The sequence below is a fragment of the Aotus nancymaae genome, unplaced genomic scaffold (genome assembly GCF_030222135.1).
Source record: "Aotus nancymaae isolate 86718 unplaced genomic scaffold, 86718_ANA_hifiasm-v0.15.2.pri h1tg000003l, whole genome shotgun sequence".
Taxonomy (NCBI): domain Eukaryota; kingdom Metazoa; phylum Chordata; class Mammalia; order Primates; family Aotidae; genus Aotus; species Aotus nancymaae.
In genome coordinates, this window is record NW_026988414.1 from 2,101,276 (window position 1) to 2,123,251 (window position 21,976).

The window sequence follows — 21,976 nt, forward strand, 5'->3', positions numbered from 1 at the left end:
CACAACTTACTGCAACCTCAACCTGGTGATTCAAGTGATCCTCCTGCCTCAGCCTCCCAAGTAGCTGGGACCACAGGTGCATGCCACCATGCCCAGCTAATATATATTTTATTTTTTTGGTAGAGACAGGGTCTCCCTATGTGTTGCCCTGGCTGGTCTTGAACTCCTAGCCTCAAGTTATCCTCCTGCCTCAGCTTCACAAAGTGCTGGGATTATAGGCGTGAGTCACCACACCTGGCCCCCATTTTTTTTTTTAATTTAAGGGAATTCTAGTACAATTATGACTTCATGGTCTTATTCTCATCTTTTAAAAAATGTAGCTCAGCCGGCACAGTGGCTCTCGCCTTTAATCTCAGGACTTTGGGAGGCCAAGGCAGGCAGATCACCTAGGGTTGAGAGTTTGAGATCAGCCTGACCAACATGGAGAAACCCTGTCTCCACTAAAAATACAAGATTAGCCAGGCATGCTACTCAGGAGGCTGAGGCAGGAGAATCACTTGAACCCGGGAGGCGGAGGTTGTGGTGAGCTGAGATCACGCCATTGCACTCTAGCCTGGACAACAACAAGAGTGAAACTCTGTCAAAAAAAAAAGTAACTCATTAGTGAAATTCCTAAGTCCGGAAGTGTTCACATGTATTCATTCATTGCCTGGCCTGTTGTTCACTGACCGTCTACTGGCAAGGTATGCAAGTATAGATACCAACACATAATCACACAATTCTTGACTCTGAGGAACTTGCCTTTTGTTTTCTTTTCTTTTTTTCCCCTTTTTTTGAGATGGAGTTTTACTCTTATTGCCCAGGCTGGAGTGCAATGGCATGATCCGTTTACTGCAACCTCTGCCTCCTGGGTTCAAGTAATTCTCCTGCCTCAGCCTCCCAAGTAGCTGGGACTACAGGCACACGCCACCATGCCCAGCTAATTTTTGTATTTTAGCAGAGACAGGGTTTCACCATGTTGGTCAGGCTGGTCTCAACCTCCTCATGACCCCAGGTGATCCACCTACCTCGGTCTCCCAAAGCGTTGGGATTACAGGCATGAGCCACCACGCCTAGCCTGTTTTTTTTCTAATGTTTGGTTTGCTATATTGTGAATTTTCCTACTTGCCCACCTAAACAACTCTTGAATGGCATTCTGGTGACAAAGACTTTAAAATCAGGATTTGTCTGTCACTCTGCTTTGAAATACACCATGCTGACACACTTGGATGAGAAACAACACCTAATGTTTGTGTTCCGATAGTGCAGCAGTGGTTTAGTGTGGTGTTGCGAAGGAAAAGGAAAAGGTTATCAAAATGAATGGAATGTGAACTAATATTTCTGAACAGAGAGAACAGTGTTTTCTAAATGCATGCATTAAACTGAGTTCATCCATGTCAGGCAATGAATAATTCCCTTTCTCTAATTCTGCCTTCCCTTGTGACTGTTGGCTCTTACATAATTTCTAAATGCAAAATAGGATATTGTCTAACAGAAACTGCAGTTAGTGGTTATAAACAGCTGCAGAAATTGTTAGTTAAGTTCAAGTTATGTTTTTAAAACTCCAGGAACAATTTCTTCCTTTTCTTATAGGTCTGGTGTCGTTTAACTGGTATGGTTCTTTTTCTGCTAGAGTCTCAATTTATGAGCCGATGTTTTCCACCATAAGTTAACGGTGCCTCTTCATTCAAATTCATTGCAATTGATTCTGAGTACTGAATGGCCAGAAGAGTTCTCTATACAGTGTGAGAAGTTTCCTTATTTCTGGCTAATTAGGAGTTTTTATTATGGAACCCAATTTGAGGATTTTTTTTTTGAGGCAGAGTTTCACTGTTGTTGCCCAGGCTGGAGTGCAATGGCACAATGACCGAAACCTCCACCTCCTGGGTTCAAGCAATTCTCCTGCCTCAGACTCCCAAGTAGCTGGGATTACAGGCATAAGCCACCATACCCAGCTAATTTTTGTATTTTTAATAGAGATAGCATTTCTCCATGTTGGTAAGGCTGATCTCGAACTCCCGACCTCAGGTGATCTGCCTGCCTTGGCCTCCCAAAGTGCTGGGATTACAGGCGTAAACCACCTCACCTGGCCGAGGAAATGTTTTAAAAATTAAAATCCTAACCATGAGCACTGAACAATTTATCAGTTTCTTTGGGAGTTTGCATTCCATTTTTTTGTATACAGTTATGATTTATCAAAGTATTTAGCTTGGAATGTGATTTAACTTTTTTTTTTTGAGATGGAGTCTCACTCTGTCACCCAGCCTGGAGTACAGTGGCGTGATCTCAGTTCACTGCAACCTCTGCCTCCAGGGTTCAAGTGATTCTCCTGCTTCAGCCTCCCAAGTAGCTGGGACTACAGGTGTATACCACCACGCCTGGCTAATTTTTTTATTTTTACTAAAGATGGGGTTTCACCATGTTGGCCCGGCTGGTCTCAAACTCCTGACCTCAGGTGATCTGCCTGCCTCGGCCTCCCAAAGTGCTGGGATTACAGGCATGAGCCACCACACCTGGCCGTGATTAACTTTTTAATTCTACGTAGATGTCCCTGTTGTGAAGCAGAATAGGAAATCCTGAGTCATTTATGAATTAAAGTAGAATTCTCTGACATATATAATACAAAATAAAATTTCATTGCTTTTTTTTTTTTTTTTCTTTGAGACAGAGTCTTGCTCTATTGCTCAGGCTGGAGTGCAGTGGCTCAATCTCAACTCACTGCAACTTCCACTTCCTGAGTTCAAGTGATTCTTATGCCTCAGCCTCCTGAATAGCTGAAACTACAGGCATACGCCACCACATCAGGCTAATTTTTTGTAATTTTAGTAGAGATGGGGTTTCGCCACATTGCCTAGGCTGGTCTTGAACTCTGGGCTCAAGTGATCCTTCTGCTTTGGCCTCCCAAAGTATTGGGATTACAGGTCTGAGCCACCCTGCCCAGCCTACATGTAATTTTTTATGTGTCATGTATTATATAATAGAATATTTTTTCTTTTTTTCTTTTTTTAAAATTTTATTTCTAAAACGGACCATAGGAAACAATATAATAGAATATTTTTAAGAGAAAAATAAAATTATAGAAAGGAATCTATGCCAATTTTAAGCAAGAATGAAGGAGCTTACTTTAAATGATTATCATTTTGATAATTATCTCAAGAAAACAAACAAAATTGAGTAGTTTAGATTTTCTTCAGTTGGAATCCGTGTTGCCAGCTCTGTGAAGCAGGCAGGATGGAGCTGGCTCCGTTCTAAGTGAAGCCAGCCGTGTAGCAGAGTGTTAAATTTTTTTACCATTTGGGGAAACAGTCTCGCTCGATGGCCACTTCAGTTATTGTACGTATAAGGAATTGTGCTATTAAACTTTTTGTTTACCATTGCTGTGGCTCTGGGTTGACATCTTTATTGAACATGTTAATATCTTCATTCCCCACATTTCTGTTTCTTCTTCTAAAATGTCTGACTCTAGTTATCTGAAGGAATTGTTCCCTGTAACAATTTAGAAAACATTTTTTTTAAAGAGGAAGTGGTTAGTATAAATGCAGGAAATACATTTTGCAACTGCAGCTTAATCTTTTTAGGCTTAAAAAAGTTTCAAATGCTTTTCATTGCAAACAAGAGAAAAGTATACAGAATCTTATTATAAGTATTACCAAAAATGGATATTGTTACCATAACTGTTCTTTTATAAGTGGATCCATGTTCAAATCAAAGATTCTAGAAAAGACATGTTTCTTATTCTCTTATTTGTGGAGTTTATATTTACTCCTGAAAGCATAATTAACAAGCCTGGGCTGGGCGCAGTGGCTCACGCCTGTAATCCCAGCACTTTGGGAGGCCAAGACGGGAGAATCAACTGAGGTCAGGAGTTCGAGAACAGTCTGGCCAACATGGTGAAACCCCGTCTCTACTAGAAATACAAAAATTAGCTGGATGTGGTAGTGCATGCCTGTAATCTCAGCTACTTGGAAGGCTGAGGCAGGAGAATTGCTTGAACTCAGGAGGCAGAGGTTGCAGTGAGCCAAGATCGTGCCACTGTACTCCAGCCTGGGCAACAGAGTGAGGGTCCATATCAAAAAACAAAAAACAAAAACAAGCCTGTAAGTTAATGTGCCAAATAGCAGTAAAGCAGAGTAGCATGGCAGGTCATTCTCATACCCTAGATCGGAAGACAGAAATGAAGACACGAATGCCCTGAAATGTACATATTTATTTGTGTGTGTGTTTAGCTTCAACACTTGGCACTTAGAACTGTCCTAAAGGTTTTTGTATGGTAAGTCATTTAATAAGGTCTTTTAATTTTCAGTGAGTGTAAATGGCCTAGCCCATGGCCAGGAGCTTGTTCTCGATCTTTATATTACGTGGAAGTGGGTTCAAATCTTGTTTCTATCACTTACAAATGGCATGGCATGTGGCAACTTATGTCATCTCTGGTTCCTGTGCTGTAAATAAGGATGCGATTCTGCACCTCAAGGGCTGGATATGAGATTTCAGTGGTGTGTGATGTATGTGCAGTGGCCTGTTTTTGGACTGCAATTAATTGGCTGACACTGTTATTACCATCTGTATTTTGCCTGTGTCCTTCTCCTTGGACTACTTCTGCCTCCTCCCTCCTCATTTCTTCCCTTTCAATCGACTTTTTTTTGAGATGGGAGTTTCACTCTTGTTGCCTAAGCTGGAGCGCATTGGCATCATCTCAGCTCACTGCAACCTCCACCTCCTGGTTTCAAGCGGTTCTTCTGCCTCAGTCTCTCAATTAGCTGAGATTTCAGGTGCACACCACCATGCCCAGCTCAGTTTTGTATTTTTAGTAGAGATAGGGTTTCGCCATGTTGGCCAGGCTGGTGTTGAACTCCTGGCCTCAGGTGATTCTCCCACCTTGGCCTCCTGAAGTGCTGAGTTTATAGACATGAGCCACCATGCCTGGCCACCCTTCAGTCTACTATTAATTGATTCAGTATGTCTGTGTGTGTGTGTGTACACATATGTGTATAATGTATATATTTATATGTGTGTGTGTGTATATATATATATATTTTAGATGTAATCTTGCTCTCTTGCCAGGCTAGAGTGCAGTGGCACTATCTCAGCTCACTGCAACCTCTGCCTTCTGGGTTCAAGTGATTCTCCTGCCTCAGTCTCTCAAGTAGCTGGAGCTATAGGCACATGCCACCACACCCAGCTAATTTTTGTATTTTTAGTAGAGATGGGTTTCACCATGTTGGCCAGGATGGTCTCCATCTCTTGACCTTGTGATCCACCCACCTTGGCCTCCCAAAGTGCTGGGATTACAGGTGTGAGCTACCGTGCCTGCCATATTTTTAACATTCTAGGCATTCTGGGCATCTAGACATTCAGCAAGAATATTTATTGGACAAAGTGAGTATAGCACCAATAGGACTATAATAGATACCTTTCATGAGGTCCCCAGTTAGCAGACAGGAGAGAGACGGATGAGAGAAGCATGACACGAGAGAGAAGGAAAACGAGACAGTTGGGGAATAAGGTAGAGTGTGACATGTAGCATGCCAAATTGTGTGAAGATCATCAGAACGATAGCAGTTTAAAAGCATTTAGGCCGGGTGCAGTGGCTTATGCTTGTAATCCTACCAGCCAAGGCAGGTAGATCATTTGAGGTCAGGAGTTAGAGACCAGCCTGACCAACATGGTGAAACCCCATCTTTATGAAAATACAAAAATTAGCTGGGCATGGTGGTGCACACCTGTAATCCCGGCTACTCGGGAGGCTAAGGCAGGAGAATCGCTTGAACCCACACAGCGGAAGTTGTAGTGAGCTGAGATCATGCCACTGTACTCCAGCCTGGGCAACAAGAGCAAAACTCCCTCTCAAAAAAAAAAAGCAATTAATGATTGCTCTACATACTTGCCAGTGAGATAAAGGGAAAGAAAATTATAAAAACAATCAGTGAGGTCCATCATATATGAAATCACCTGGTCCTATGATCAGCAAAACACTAGGAGCTCAACAGTTGCTCCTTCATTCTGTGTCTGAAAAAGGTCTGTGCAGACTGTAGGTTGTTGGGATAGGCTTAAAAGCAGAATTGGGACTTGATTAGGCAGAAACGGAAAAGAGAGAGCACCATTGAGGTGTAGACAGCTTCAGCTAGGGCACTGAAGGAGCCCGTTGCTGATGTTGACCTTCCTGCCAGCACAGGGGACTCTGTGGGACCTAGCTGAAGAAGTAAAATGAGAACAGTTCGTGAAAGACATTTAAAGCCAAATGGGCCAGGTGCAGTGGCTCATGCCTGTTATCCTAGCACTTTGGGAGGCTGAGGCAGGAGGATTGCTTTACCAGGAGTTCGAGACCAGCCTGGGCAACATAGTGAGACACCCCCCACCCACCCACATCTCAAAAGGAAAAAAAAAAAGGAAGAATTTTAAAAAGCCAAATGGCAGGATGAATGTGACCCTGATAAAATGCTATTGAACCTACTCAAAAAGCCTACACTTGAAAATGTTTTGTATTTTCTAAAGGGCTTTTAGTCCTCTTCGTATTTCCTTTATCCCTTTATAGATAAATAGAGTGAACCTATAAAATGTGAAATTACCATTAGCCTAAAGTGGCCCTGCAGGATATGGTACAGCCAAGACTGAAGCATGTTTCTATGCCTCAAGTTCAATGTTCTTGCCTGTTTTCCATTCAGCTTTACTACTAGATTGTATTAGATAAGCTCCTTACTCTTAGCCACTGCTTTTTCCTACAGAACTAGGCAGATAATAGACGTGTGAAACTGGTGGGTTGGGGTAAGATGACAAATAGCTATTAGCACAGGGCCTCAGTATCAGGACCCAGTAAGGAGAGGTGGGGCCTGTCCTGACCTAGGAAGCCCAAGTCCCATGTAAACAGGGTGGCCATTATTTACCATCTATTTACACAGCTGTAGCCGTTGATAATGCAGACCAAGTGTTGTCATATCTTGTATGTCACTCCTTTCTGAGTTAAATTTTCTTCTTCCTGGAAGATGGGTTGTTTTAATTTTTTTCCATGAGAGTTTGTGAGTGGTAAATTCTCTTTATTTGTTTGAAATGTCTATTTGTCCTCACTAATGTGATAGTTTAGCTAGATACAGAATTCTAGGTTGACAGTTATTTTCTCTAAACGTTTTGCTTGTTTTGGTTTTGGTTTTTTTTGGAGATGGAGTCTCACTCTGTCACCCAGAATGGAGTGCAGTCATGCGATCTCGGCTCACTGCAACCTCTACCCCCCAGGTTCAAATGATTCTCCTGCCTCAGCCTCTCATGTAGCTGGGATTTCAGATGCCAGCCACCATGCCTGGCTAATTTTTATATTTTCAGTAGAAACAGGGTTTTGCCATGTCAGCCACGGTGGTCTTGAACTCCTGGCCTCATGTGATCTGCCCGCCTTGGCCTCCCAAAGTGTTGGAATTACAGTCATAAGCCACTGTGCCCAGCCTAAACATTGTGAAAATATCATTCCAGGCCAGGTGTAGTAGCTTATGCCTGTAATTCCAACACTTTGGGAGGACAAGGTGGAAGGATCACTTGAGCCCAGGAGTTCAAAACCAGCCTGGGCAACATAGGAAGCCCCTGTCTCTACAAAAAATAAAAAAATTAGCTGGGCATACTGGCATGTGCCTGTAGTCCCATCTACTCAGGAGGGTGAGGAGGTATCATTGCTTGAGCCTGGGAAGTTGAGGCTGCAGTAGGCTGTGATCATACCACTGTACTCTATCCTGGCTGACAGAGCAAGACTCTGTCTCAATAAAAAAGAAAATGTAATTTCATTGTCTATCATTGTCAATTGGTCTTCTTGGGAATTTTACATTCTAGTTAATAGCATTTCTTTGTAGATATTTTACTTTCTCCTGTAGTTGTTAATACCTTGTATTTCCCTTTGATATTCCATGGCATCAATATGATGTTTCAAAGCACAGACTTTTTATTTTTAATATATTCTGTTTGGGGTTCCTAGAGAATTTGTTCCTTTCATAAATAGATGAAAAATCTTAGGTGTTAATTCTTCTTACATTGTGTTGTTATTAATATTGTTGGTTTTGGGGATTCATATTAGATGTGTGTGAAATTTCTCATTCTGTTTCCCGTGTCTCTTAAGTTTGTTTTTTTTTTTTTTTTGAGATGGAGTTTTGCTCTTGTTGCCTAAGCTGGAGTGCAATGGCATGATCTTGACCCACTGCAACCTCTGCCTCCAAGGTTCAAGTGATTCTCCTGCCTCAGCCTTCCGTGTAGCTGGGATTATAGGCGCATACTGCCATGCCGGACTAATTTTGTATTTTTAGTAGAGACTGGGTTTCTCCATGTTGGTCAGGCTGGTCCTGAGCTCCTGACCTCAAGTAATCCGCCCACCTCAGCCTCCCAAAGTGCTGGAATTACAGGCATGAGCCACTGCGCCCGGCCTTCACTTCTTTTTCATAGATTTCATTTCCTATATATTACATATTGTGTAACTGTGTCAGCTACTTCATGAAGTCTCTTCAAATTATTCTGCTATTTAACTCATCTGTTGAGTTTTTAAATTTCAGTGACTGCATATTTTATTTCTACAAGTTCCATTTTATTCTTTTGCAGATATACCTGATCTATATTTATCACATCTTATTTTCTTATGATTCCTGTTGCATCTTTTACTTCCTTAATCCTTCAAAATGTCCTTGTTTTGTTGTCATTGTTGTTTTGTTGCTGTTTTTGAGAGAGGATCTTATTCTGTCACCTAAGCCCAGGCTGAAGTATAGTGGGACAATCATAGCTCACGACAGCCTTGAACTCCTGGGCTCAAGTGCCACCTCAGCCTCCGGAGTAGCTAGGACTACAGGTGTATACCACTATGCCCTGCTTATTTTTAAATTTTTTGTAGAAATGGGGTCTCACTGCCGGGCACGGTGGCTCACGCCTGTAATCCCAGCACTTTGGGAGGCAGAGGCAGGCGGATCACGAGGTCAAGAGATTGAGACTATCTGGCCAACATGGTGAAACCCCGTCTCTACTAAAAATACAAAAATTAGCTGGGCGTGGTGGCGTGCACCTGTAGTCCCAGCTACTCTGGAGGCTGCGGCAGGAGAATCACTTGAATCTGAGAAGTGGAAGATGTAGTGAGCAGAGATTGCGCCACTGCACTCCAGCCTGCCGGAGTGAGACTCCGTCTCCAAAAAAAAAAAAAGAAAAGAAAAACGAAATGGGGTCTCACTATGTTACCTAGGCTGGTCTCAAACTCCTGGCTTCAAGTGATCCTCCCACATCGGCCTCCTAAAATGCTGGGATTATAGGCATGAGCCGCTGTGCCTGACCTGTTGTTTTTATATTTTCTTTCAGATTGTTCTTTTAGCTCAGGTTCTTACGGTAATTATTTTTCTCACTATTGCATCAGCTCTCATGGTGGTTTATTTCCTTGTGCATTTTTATTATTATTATTATTATTACCTTTTTTGTCTAAGCATAACTTCAATAGAGATTTTTTTTTTCTCTGGGAATCTTATAAAAACAGGATTGTAGAAGTATCCCCCCAGTGAGGTTTTATGGTGTTTCTGCCAGACAACCTGGAACTAATTTTTATGTTAATTTCTTGGCTTGGGGATTCTTGCACCATCTGTACTAGCACAGACTGGAGCTTTTGTTTTTCAGAAGACACTCTTCCCCGACTCCACAGCTTGAGACCTACATAAGCTTCCTGGTCTTCTGTGGTCACGAGAAGTTTCTCCAGTTATTTCTCATCTAAAGGAAAGAAGGCAGAACTAACATTGAGGTTAATGTAGGAAGGGCTTACAGCCTTACATCTTTACCTCATGGATGGAATATTACTGGATGACATGTGCAAGATTTGTTGTTGTTGTTGTTGTTGTTGTTGTTGTTATTTTTGGTTTTTTGAGATGAAGTTTTGCTCTTGTTGCCCAGGCATGATCTCAGCTCACTGTAACCTCCACCTCCCAGGTTCAAGCAATTCTCCTGCCTCAGCCTCCCGAGTAGCTGGGAGTAAAGGCGCAGGCCACCATGCCTGGCTAATTTTTGTATTTTTAGTATGGACGGGGGTTTCATCGTATTGCTCAGGCTGGTCTCAAACTCCTGACCTCAGGTGATCTGCCTGCCTTGGCCTCCCAAAGTGCTGGGATTACCGGCGTGAGCCATCGCACCCAGCCAAGATTTTTCATACTAAGCATTCTCGATTAAGCATCTCTTGTGAGTGGAGACTAAGGGTGAACAGCTGCTAATCACCAGATACCTCAGATTTATCCAGAAATGGAAGTATGTAATTTCATTTCTTTCCCTGAGCTATGTAACATGACTCATTTATTTACACTACTAAGGAACATATCTTTTCTAGAACTGCATTTATAGTGTTTTAAGTATTTCTGCCCATCATAATAACTCCACAGCAGTAGAGAATGGTGATCATATGGACATTAACTTTTAGCTAGAATCCTGCCTATTATCTTCAGCTGTATGTCTTGCAAGAATATGAAACCTTGAAAGTGTCATATTCTGGGGTGAGATTATTTTTGAAGAAGAGAAGGGAAAAGAATAATGACTTCAGGCCGGACTTGGTGGCTTATGCCTGTAATCCCAGCACTTTGGAAGGCTGAGGTAGGTGAATCATCTGAGGTCAGGAGTTCAAGACCAGCCTGGCCATCATGGTGAAACCCCGTCTCTACTAAAAGTACAAAAATTAGCCAGGAGTGGTGGCGGGTGCCCATAATTCCAGCTACTTGGGAGGCTGAAACAGGAGAATTGCTTGAATCTGGGAGGTGGAGGTTGCAGTGAGCTGAGATCATGCCACTGCACTCCAGCCTAGGCGACAAGAGCGATACTCTGTCTCAAAAATAATAATCATAATCAATTTTAAACCTACCATAATGGTAGGGAGGAGAAGGAAGCCAAGTCTTGGAAACCGTCATTTACATCTTAGCAACATCTCTAAGCATGTGCTGAATTTCTTCCACCAGCCTCCCTTGGAGGCTTGCCAACATCATGATGAGAAATACCAGCATTGGCCTCTTCTCCTTCAGCAGAAATTGTCACTCACCTTGAGTAAATAGATATTTCAAATAAGGCATCCAGAGCATAGGGAAACAGAAGGTCTTTTCTTAAAACTGCTTAGCAAGTGAATGACCCATGTGGGATTGAGATGCTGGTCTCACTGGCTATCTTTCCGTATTCTCTCCTTCTATTTCAGGGGCCTTCCACCTACAATACTGGAGCTAGAAAGTTGTAAGACTGTTTTCAAAAAAAAAAAAAAGTCAGGAAATTGCTGGAATAGTTCAAACATATTTCTTTGGTTAACTTATTTTGAAGTTTTTCTCTGTTTTCTATTCTAGTTGCCCTTATAATTTATCAAAGACAGACTCATTGTTTTGGCAAGCTCCCGGCCTGGAAGCCTCCAACAAAAACTCACAGCACTGTATCTGAATAGGAATTTTTAAATGCATTCTTAGTCTTGAAATTGCAAATGTATTCTAGATGCAACAGTTTGCTGGAAAATTTAAACAATGCCATTTATCATACAACAACTTTGCTCCGGACAAAGAGCTTTTTCATCTCTTCCTTTGCTAGTGTCCCTTCTACTCCATTAGCTTTTCAGAGCTTTTTTTTCCCCCATTAATTAATTAATTTATTTTTTGAGGTCTCACTCTGTCACCTAGGCTGGAGTACAGTGGCATGATCTCAGCTTACTGCAGTCTCCGCCTCCTGGGTTCAGGCGATTCTCCTGCCTCAGCCTCCTAGGAGCAGGGATTACAGGCACACACCACCACACTCGGCTAAGTTTTGTATTTTTTAGTAGAGACGTGATTTCACCATGTTGGCCAGGCTGGTCTCAAACTCCTGGCCCTCAAGTGATATGCCCACCTCAACCTCACAAAATGGTGGGATTACAGGCATGAGCCACTGTGTCCAGCCTTTTTAAAAATTTGGTTAACTTATAAGTTATATAAAGCATATTTCTTTGGTTAACTTATTTGGGAAAACTTATTAAAGTTTTTCTGTTTTGTGTTTTAACTGCCCTTACAAATTTGTCAAAGGCAAACTCTGATAAACTTTAAAAATTATGAAAAGTTATATATACATTTACTTTACATTGTTAAAACAGGATATACATAGTTCATCAAGGGTGTGACATATTAAACCAATCATTTGTTTGTTTCAAATTATTTTAAATTATTGGCTATTATAAACAGCTCTGATAGATATCTTTTGTTATATCATTAGGATAAATTTTCAGAAGCAGAATTTCTGGGTCAAAGATTAGAGTAAAATTTTTTTTTTTTTTTTTTTTTTTGAGACAGAGTCTCACTCTGTCCTCTAGGCTGGAGTGCAGTGACACGATCTTGGCTCACTGCAGCCTCTGCCTCCTGGGTTCAAGCAATTCTCCTGCTTCAGCCTCCCAAATAGCTGGGACTATAGGTGCATGCCACCACACCTGGATAATTTTTGTATTTTTAGTAGAGATGGGGTTTCACCATGTTGGCCAGGCTGGTCTTGGGCTCTTGACCTCAGGTGATCACCTGCCTCAGCCTCCCAAAGTGCTGGGATTATAGGCGTGAGCCACCGCACCTGGGCATTAGTTTTATGCCTAACCGTTGACAAATCCTAGAGAAATGCTAATAGGATTTTCATGGATTTCAAACAGGTTGCTCTTTTTTCTGTTCTCAAAAATACCTAGAAATAGAAAATAATATCCAGTGGCCTCTACCTCATTTGTGTGCTACGAAAATCTCATTTACCCGCCACTTCTGGAAGTCACGATCCTCCAGTGGTTTTCAGGAGACGGAATGTGCAGAAACTTTTATTTCTTAAACCATACAATTCTATAAATTTGAATTCTCTACAGCAAACATTTTTTTAAGCAGGAGAGAAAAGAACAAAAGGTGACCAGATAACCCAGGTTGTTAAAGTAGCAAGTTTAATTTTGTCCACAAAATGAGGTCTGTGGCTCAGGTAGTTTGGGGAGGAGGGAATCGGGATCAGTGAGGGTGTGCTGGATTCTTGCTGTGCCCTCAGCCTCTGGGTGCCCGCCAGGCCCATCTGCCAGTCAGGAGGAGCTGCTGCGGGATGCTGCTCACTGAATAATTATTACAGGCATCTTCTCTCAGGGCAAAATAGTACAGTCTTAGAGGAAAGGGAATAAAATCTAAACTAAGCGCCCTTCTCCATCCAGCCTAAAATATAATTGGTCTCTTCTTATGATAACGGTGACATAAAATGCTAAACATGCAGCCGTTCCAAAAAACATTGATGTTTGGGCTACCAGTAATACTGTAAAATATTCCACATGGCTCTCCCCAAACTTTCGGTGACAAAAGATGGGCATTTATAATTAGTTATATCCTTTAAGCAAAGGAAAAGTGGCTTTCCAAAAGCTCTGGAGACTGCTGCTTTAACTGTTAGGTTGCTGCAAAAGTGATTGTGGTTTTTGTCCTTCCATTTAAATGACAAAAATGGCAATTACTTTTGCACCAACCTGTAGTTTATCATTGAAGGAACAGCAGTGTATAAAATCAAGAGATCTGGGGCCACATTCAAAAAGTTGGTAAGCCTCATTATGTATTCATTGGATCAGTGTATAAATAGAACCAGCCTGTATTTACTCATCTGGTTAAAAGGTCAAAAGCCATAGGCAGCCTTGAAAAATGATGCAAGAGGGCTGGGCGCGGCGGCTCACACCTGTAATCCCAACACTTTGAGAGGCTGAGGTGGGCGGATCATGAGCTTAAGAGATCGAGACCATCCTGGCTAACGAGGTGAAATCCCATCTCTGCTAAAAATATAAAAATTATGGCCGGCACCTGTAATCCCAAGTACTTGAGAGGCTCAGGCCAGAGAATCGCTTGAACCTGAGAGGCGGAGGTTGCGGTTAACTGAGATTGTGCCACTGCACTCCAGCCTGGGCGACAGAACGAAACTGTCTCAAAAAAAGAAAAAAAATTTGATGCAAGAGTATAACTTGGTAAGATACAAGGTGATAACTTAGTTATCACCTTGTACCTATGTGAAATGAGCAAGTTTCTTAGTGCACTTGTATTCTCTCCTTGTGACAATTGAGACACTGCCAAAGTGTTATTGTCCTTAATATTTTAAATTATTAAGGAAAAAGTAATAGTGAATTAAACAGGCCTGGCATGGTGGCTCACACCCATAATCCCAGCACTTGGGGAGGCTCAGGTAGGAGGGTGGCATGAGCCCAGGAGTTTGAGGCTGCAGTGAGCTATGATGGTGCCACTGCAGTCCAGTCTGGGTGACAGAGAGAGACCCTGTCTAAAAACAAAAAAATGAGCTAAACAGGAAATAGCTACACATTTAGGCCATGCTAATAATCTAAATTTAGCTAACTGAATGGATGACAGTATTTTTGTCTTTAATAGAATTTCAAAATTTGGGCTACAGTTCAGTTTCTAAAATATTATTTTCTTTATTTAGAAATTGCAACTCTGACCTTTTAGGCAATATGACTTAACTTCCATAATGATGTTGACAATGAACTATGTTAAGAATTACCAAGAAGTGGGCCGGGCGTGGTGGCTCATGTCTGTAATCCCAGCGCTTTGGGAGGCAGAGGCAGGCGGATCACTTGAGGTCAGGAGTTCAAGACCAGCCTGGCAAATGTGGTGAAACCCGTCTCTACTAAAAATATAAAAGTTAGCTGGGCATGGTGGTACGTGCCTGTAATCCCAGCTACTTAGGAGGCTGAGGCTGGAGAATCCCTTGAACCCGGGACAAGGAGGTTGCAGTGAGCCAAGATCGTGCCACTGCACTCCAGCCTGGGCAACAGAGCAAGACTCCCTCTCAAAAAACTAAAAAAGAAAAAGGGATCACCAAGAAGTGAATTCATATATAAGCAATACATCCTTAGGCCTATTTGGATTTATTTCAGAGAGATTCCCAAGGGTTTGTCAAAAACTTCTCAAGTTTAAATTCTTTCTGTTAGACAACAAAAGTGGTATAGATCTGAGTGTAAGATGTCTGTGACCCAGCCTAGGCAGCGGGGTTATTCTGGAATTTTTAGAAAATTATCTCGAAATTCTGTGACACTGAGTCATTGAAAGTAAAACAAAACAAGCCAACTCTCTGTACATCTTTCTTCCCTGTGGTAATGTTGCTGTAAGATGCAGTGTCTTTTATTCTCAGAATGGGAAACTTAATGTAATTGAAAGAATAGCTTCTGGCCTGGTTTAGAATGGAAATACTATCTCTTTGAGGTAATGGTTGTTATTTTTAGACTGACTTATAAAAAGAGATGAGGAGTCTTGATGCTTATTAGCTCCAGTTAGTCCTAGACATTAGGAGATAGTCTGCAAAATATCGTTAACAGTTACTCCAAATATGTTCTTGAAAATACAAGATATTTTAAAGGTATCTTTGTCATAATGAGTAATTGATTCAACACTAGCGTTAGAGAAAGACTCTTAAGTTCCATTGCCAAATAAACAGTTTACTAAACAGAAATAGATTTTCCATAGTGAAACTTGGTTAGAACAATGGTGCATTCCTAGACCAGAGTTTCAAAAGTAGCTATTAATTCAAAGCAGCTGGATTGAGGGACGGAGAAAAAGACAGTCCTGTCTTTCTGCTGCGGCTTTACAGAATTTGATATATCACAATATTTCACTGTTTTTTGAAGGTTTCCCTATAGTTTTAGTGAGCGAGAGTGAGTAAGAGGTGTAGAAATAGACAGGCCTTTGCTATCGTATGTCCGATCTTTGGCACGGAAGAAAAACTCCCAGAGAGACCACACTCCTTTAACATAAAAGGCAGACCTGTTGTTGTTAAAATATACTTCTTTGATTTATTTTCTTCTGCACATCTCACTTTCTAGGCTGGACTACAGACATGTCAGTCCTTACTCAGCGTCTTCCCCCATTCACGTCTAGGGCCCTTGTTATGTTTTCAGGATTACTGCACAGAAACAAGGCAAAGGACATCATGAATCTATTAGGGGGTAATAAGCTTACAGAAGGAATTATGCAGCTAAAGCTAAAACATGATTAGGGATTCTGTGGAGCTGCAGGAAGAAGATCACAGTCACTTCCGACCAAATGGTGCTGGGGTACCGGTGGCACCAGCTTTCATAGGTAAAAAATTCTACTTGGGTAAAATATTCTAAAATATTAGTGTGAATGAATTTATCGTCAGGAAGCTTTTATCTGCTCACGTGGGATGCGTGTGCATGTAAATACATACGTATTCTATATAATGATGGCATTCTGATGTGATGCCTGTTTCAGAACAGTTATTTTAAAAACTCACTTAGATAGAATCTCCAAAATAAATGAGGAAACTATCTCCTGACCTCTTACTGTCTTTTGTTTTTTGTTTTTTTTTTTGAGACGGAGTTTCACTCTTGTTGCCAGGCTGGAGTGCAGTGGTGCAATCTTGGCCCACCTCTGCCTCCTGGGTTCAATTCAAGTGATTCTCCTGCCTCAGCTTCCCAAGTAGCTGGGATTAAAGGCATGCACCACCATGCCCAGCTAATATTGTATTTTCAGAGACGGGGCTTCTCCATGTTGGTCAGCCTGGTCTCGAACTCCTGACCTCAGGTGACTCGCCTGCCTCAGCCTCCCAAAGTTCTGGGATTACAGGCATAAACCATCGCACTCAGCCCTCTTACTGTTCTTTACAGAAGAGATGAAGAAATCCCCAACTGGATTTTTGTGAGACTTTCTGAGGAAAGCTTGTGAATAAAATAGAGACTATTTTAGAAATTTGAGGTTACATGGGAATTTTTTTTTTAACCTTCATAACGAAATGATACACAATGAAATGTCAGCAGCTGAAGAGTTAATAGGGTATTTGTGCTGGACGGGTTCGGGGAACAGATGGAATGCATGTAGGTGGGAAAGCTATTATTTAAACAGAGGAGGGCTACTGTGTATTGGAAGGGGGTGGATTTTTGGGGGTAGCCGAGTACTTAACATTTTGAGGCTAGACTAATATATTTACTAGGGGACACAGGAAGAAGCGGACGCCAAGGCATATGGTCAGGAAGGGAGTTAACAGGCCACCAACAGAGGAAGAAGGCGGCAGCTGAAATGCACCGAGGATAGACAAGAGGATAAATGGCACTGAGAGATCAAAAGGCCTTAAGAAACTCAAAAAACCTCAGTCGTAAGGAAGTGCGTTTGGAAACACTGATACTGTTACCTTCATTTGGGAAGTGTTCATGTGTGAATAGGGAAGAAAAGAAAGGAAGTAACTGTGAATCACCTTAGGCTTTCACCAGACGCGTGTGAGTCAAATGTGTGAAGTGAAATTCAGGTTAAGCCTTCAAGTCACATAGGCAGGGAACCCATAAAGAACATGGACAGGAAAAAGAAGTCGATACTAGATGTTCTCATCAAGCAGAACGTGGAACAACGACTTCAGCATTCCCCTTTGGGTTGACATTTGAATGTTTCTCTGTGTTTCTTTGCTTCCTTTCTTCCTTTCTTTCTCTCTTTTTCTTTCTTCCTCCTTTTCTCTCTTTCTTCCTTCCTTCCCTTTTCTTTCTTTTCTTTTATTTCTTTTTGTCTGTCCTTCCTTTCTTCTTTTCTTTCCTTTTGTCTTTTTCTAATCTTTTGATTTTCTTTCTTTCATGATTAGATCTTAATTTTCTCTTTTTTTTGTTTGTTTGTTTGTGTGGTGTTTTGTTTTGTTTCATTTTGTTTTTTGAAACAGAGTCTTGCTCTGTTGCCCAGGCTGGAGTGCAGTGGTAGTGGTCTCAGCTCACTGTAGCCTCAGCCTCCCAGGCTCAAGCAGTCCTCCTGCTTCAGCCTCCAAAGTAGCTGGGACTACAGGTGCACACCACATGCCCGGCTAATTTTTGTATTTTTTGTAGAGAGAGGAGTCTCACCATGTTGCCCAGGCTGGTCTCGATTTCCTGGGCTCAAGCAAATCTGCCCACCCAAGCCTCCCATAGAGCTGGGATTACAGGCATGATCTACCACACCCAGCCAGGTCTTAATTTTCTATAACTGGTTCAGTAAAACAAAACGAAAACAAGCAAACAAATAGTTGCCCTGGTTATGCTGGAAGACAGTCCGTTTCCTGTTGTGTTTTTGGCTCAATGCAGTGAGTTTGCCAGGTCACTGAAAGACCAAAAACCGTATCTTCACCTGTTTTTTGCCTTGTGTGGTCCTCAAATTGTGTAAGAGATTCACGAGCTTGTATTTATCAAGAGTGCCACAGTGCTATATGAATCTAAGGTGGTATTAACAGCATAAGCTCCGGTACTTCTGGATGACTTTAGAGTTTGTAGACATTCCCGTTTGAGCTTTAAAGTCAATTCTGCAACTAGTCAACAATTGTTGCCCCTTTTTTAGGTATGGGATTAATCACAATATGAATTAGGGAAAAACAAAGTAGTAGATTTTATTATTTTTTAGGAGAAAAACAATGCAGCAAAACATAAAACAGGACCCCTCAAAAAGCATAAAAAAGCATAAAGAAGGTGCCACACTTACTGCGTCTTTAACGTATATACTAAAAATAAGCATGGTGCAGAGCTTCAGAAGGTCTGCTTCGGTCGGTGGGTTGTATGCCTTTTTCATGAATCCCATTGAGAACTGGGTTTAAAAATTTATGGATTTCCCAGCCAGGCCCCGTGGTTCACAGTGATAATCCCAGCACTTTGGGAAGCTGAGGTGGGTGGATTGCTTGAGTCGAGGAGTTTAAGACCAGCCTGGGCAATGTGGCGAGACCTCATCTCTACAAAAATTAGTCGAGCATGGTGGCACATACATGTAGTCCCAGCTACTCAGGAGACTGAGGTAAAAGGATCGCTTGAACCCAGAGGTTGAGGCTGCAGTGAGCCGGGATTGTGCCACTGCACTCCAGCCTGGGTGACAGAGCAAGACCCTGTATCGAAAAAAAAAAAAAAAATTTACGGATTTCTCTTCCTTCAAAAAAAAAAAGTGGCTGGGCGTGGTGGCTCATGCGTGTAATTCCAGCACTTTGGGAGGCCGAGGCGGGCGGATCATGAGGTCAAGAGATCGAGACCATCCTGGCCAACATGGTGAAACCCCATCTCTACTAAAAAACACAAAAATTAGCTGGGCGTGGTGGCGTGTGCCTGTAGTCCCAGCTACTCGAGAGGCTGAGGCAGGAGAATTGCTTGAACCCAGGAGGCGGATATTGCAGTGAGCCGAGATTGTGCCACTGCACTCCAGCCTGGCGCCTGGCGACAAAATGAGACTCTGTCTCAAAAAAAAAAAAAAAATGTGTATATGAGCAAAGGTTCCCACAAGGGTCCTCCAGGTAACATAAATATATGAATTGGCCCAATGGAGACCGTATAGAATGGCGTGTCAAACTAGAAGGTACACACCACGTGACAACAATAGGGAATGGTGGAGTTCTGTACAAACTAGGATGCACGTTGCTTACCTAAAGTAAATTCAATTTCAGAACATTAAAAAATAGCACCTGCTAAATACATTTGAGGTAAATCTGGCCCCTGGGCATCCCAGTGTCCAGTTCTAGGCTGTTATTGATTGCAGCCAGGCTTTTATTTATGATGTATTCATGTTTTTGCCCAAGGCCCGACAACAAGCTCAAATACGTCACCAAATGGCAGAGGACAGCAAAGCAGATTACTCATCCATTCTCCAGAAATTCAACCATGAGCAGCATGAATATTACCATACTCACATCCCCAACATCTTCCAGGTAAGTCCTGAACACCTCTCAGATTTTGTGCTTTATGCTTTGCTTTCCTTAGAAAGACGATGCTCTGAATCGTGGTTGCTGGGTTTGTATTCTGAGTGTTTATATAACTCCAAATTTCCACTAAGTCTTTTTCTTTTCTCTTTTTTGTGAGACAGAGTCTTGCTCTTGCTCTGTCACCCAGGCTGGAGTGCAGCTGGAGTGTGATGGCGTCATCTTGGCTCACTGCAACCTCTGCCTCCTGGGTTCAAGTGACTCTCCTGCCTCAACCTCCCAAGTAGCTGGGACTACAGGTGCACACCACCACACCTGGCTAATTTTTGTATTTTTAGAAGAGATGGGGTTTTGCCATATTGGCCAAGCTGGTCTCGAAGTCCTGACCTGAGATGATCTGCCTGGCTTGGCCTCCCACAGTGCTGGGATTACAGACCTGAGCCACCGCACCTGGCCCTTTTTTTTTTTTTTTTTTTTTTTTTGAGACAGTCTCACTCTGTTGCCCAGGCTAGAATGCAGTGCACAATCATGACCCACTGCAGCTTTGAACTCCTGGGATCAAGGGATCCTCTGACTTCAGCCTCCTAAGTAGCTGGGACTACAGACATGCACCACTAGGCCCTGTTAATTTTTAAAGTTTTTGTAGAGATAGGTTCTTGCTACGTTGCCCAAGATGGCCTCAAATTCCTGGACTCAAGCAATTCTCTGGCTTTGGCCTCCCAAAGTGCTAGGATTACAGGCATGATAAATCATTTTTTAAAGCATCTAGATCAAGCACTGACTAGCAATATGAATGAAATATAATAATCTCAAGATTAATCAATAAACTTTGCAAACTTCCATGGTTTGCACCTGCAGCCAATTATTTGTCAGTCTTAAACTATGATTCTCTGATTAATGCTCTCTTTGCTAAAGGGATGATTGTGGTTATAAAAATGCCAGTTTAGGCTTGGCACGGTGGCTCACACCTGTAATCCCAGCTCTTTGGGAGGCTGAGATGGGTGGGTCACGAGGTCAGGAGTTCCATCCCAGCCTGACCAACATGGTGAAACCCTGCCTCTACTAAAAATACATAAATTAGCTGGACGTGGTGGCACGTACCTGTAATCCCAGCTACTCAGGAGGCTAAGGCAGGAGAAATCACTTGAACCCAGGAGGCAGAGGTTGCAGTGAGCCAAGATTGCGCCTCTGTACTCCAGCCTGGGCAACAGAGCAAGACAATGTATCAAAAAAAAAAAAAAAAAAAAAAAAGCCAGCTTAACTAGAGAAGTCAAAGCAGCATTCATAGAGTTGTTGGATTTGAACAAAAGACAGTCCTTTCTTTTGGGTTTTCTTTTGTCCATGTTAGGTTGTCAAAATGGTATGAGAAAAGATAGGCATATGTTCTTCCATTTTACAGATCTTTTGCAACTTTGAGTTCAACTGTAGAAAAGAATAATAAATATTTGCTTCTTAGTGTCTACACGCACAGCAAACAAGTACTTCCAAATGACAGTTGGAAGGTACACCTACCTGTGTTGGGTTGAGACGGTTAACTAAATACTGTGCTTTTGGTAAAAGGTAAAGTTAGTAGATTAAAGATGGAGAAAATGTTTGAAGTGGACTACAAATGGTGTTAATAATAAAGCTATTGGCCAGGATGGGTGGCTCATGCCTGTAATCCCAGCACTTTGGAGGCCTAGGTGGGTGGATCACCTGAGGTAAGGAGTTCGAGACCAGCCTGGCCAAGATGGTGAAACCGCATCTCTACGAAAAATGCAAAAAATTAGCCAGATGTGGTGGCAGGTGCCTGTAATCCCAACTTCTTGGGATGCTGAGGCAGGAGAATCGCTGGTACCTGGGAGGCGGTGGTGGCAGTGAGCTGAGATCACACCATTGCACCCCAACCTGGGCAAAAGAGCAAAACTCTTATCTCAAACAAACAAACAAACAAACTATTGAGTTTGGCATTCTTACTAACGTTAGAATGGAATTGTACAAAGCATATATTTAGGCAGCCGAACATGCCTAACAGTTTATAAAATCAGTGTACAGCTGGCTAATATGGAGGCACTGTATACGGCCACGCTAACTCTAACCCGTTTTTCCTCATAGAGAACTCTTTAGAGGTAACAATGCTACCAAAAAACAACTTCATTTAATAATCATGGACCAGACTGACTTTATACAAAATCTCATGTTGCAGAAAATACAAGAGATGGAGGAAAGGAGGATTGTGAGGATTGGAGACTCCATGAAGACGTACGCAGAGGTTGATCGGCAGGTGATACCCATCATTGGGAAGTGCTTGGATGGAATAGTAAAAGCAGCCGAGTCCATTGATCAGAAAAATGTAAGTATTGCCATTTGAGCCTCATCGATAACTATTTGCAGTTCCATTATT

At 42.1% G+C, this 21,976-nt stretch overlaps 1 protein-coding gene across 21 annotated transcripts in view; it reads left to right on the forward strand.

Annotated features, from left to right (window-relative positions):
* The window catches only part of FNBP1 (formin binding protein 1), a 157,742-nt gene that overhangs the window by 102,008 nt on the left and 33,758 nt on the right, over nucleotides 1-21,976 (forward strand). For all 21 annotated transcript variants that reach the window (XM_064377151.1, XM_064377166.1, XM_064377180.1 and 18 more), the window contains exons 7-8: nucleotides 19,474-19,602; nucleotides 21,779-21,925. In XM_064377151.1, coding sequence (XP_064233221.1) covers nucleotides 19,474-19,602; nucleotides 21,779-21,925 — 276 coding nt within the window. The remainder of the gene's footprint in view (nucleotides 1-19,473; nucleotides 19,603-21,778; nucleotides 21,926-21,976) is intronic.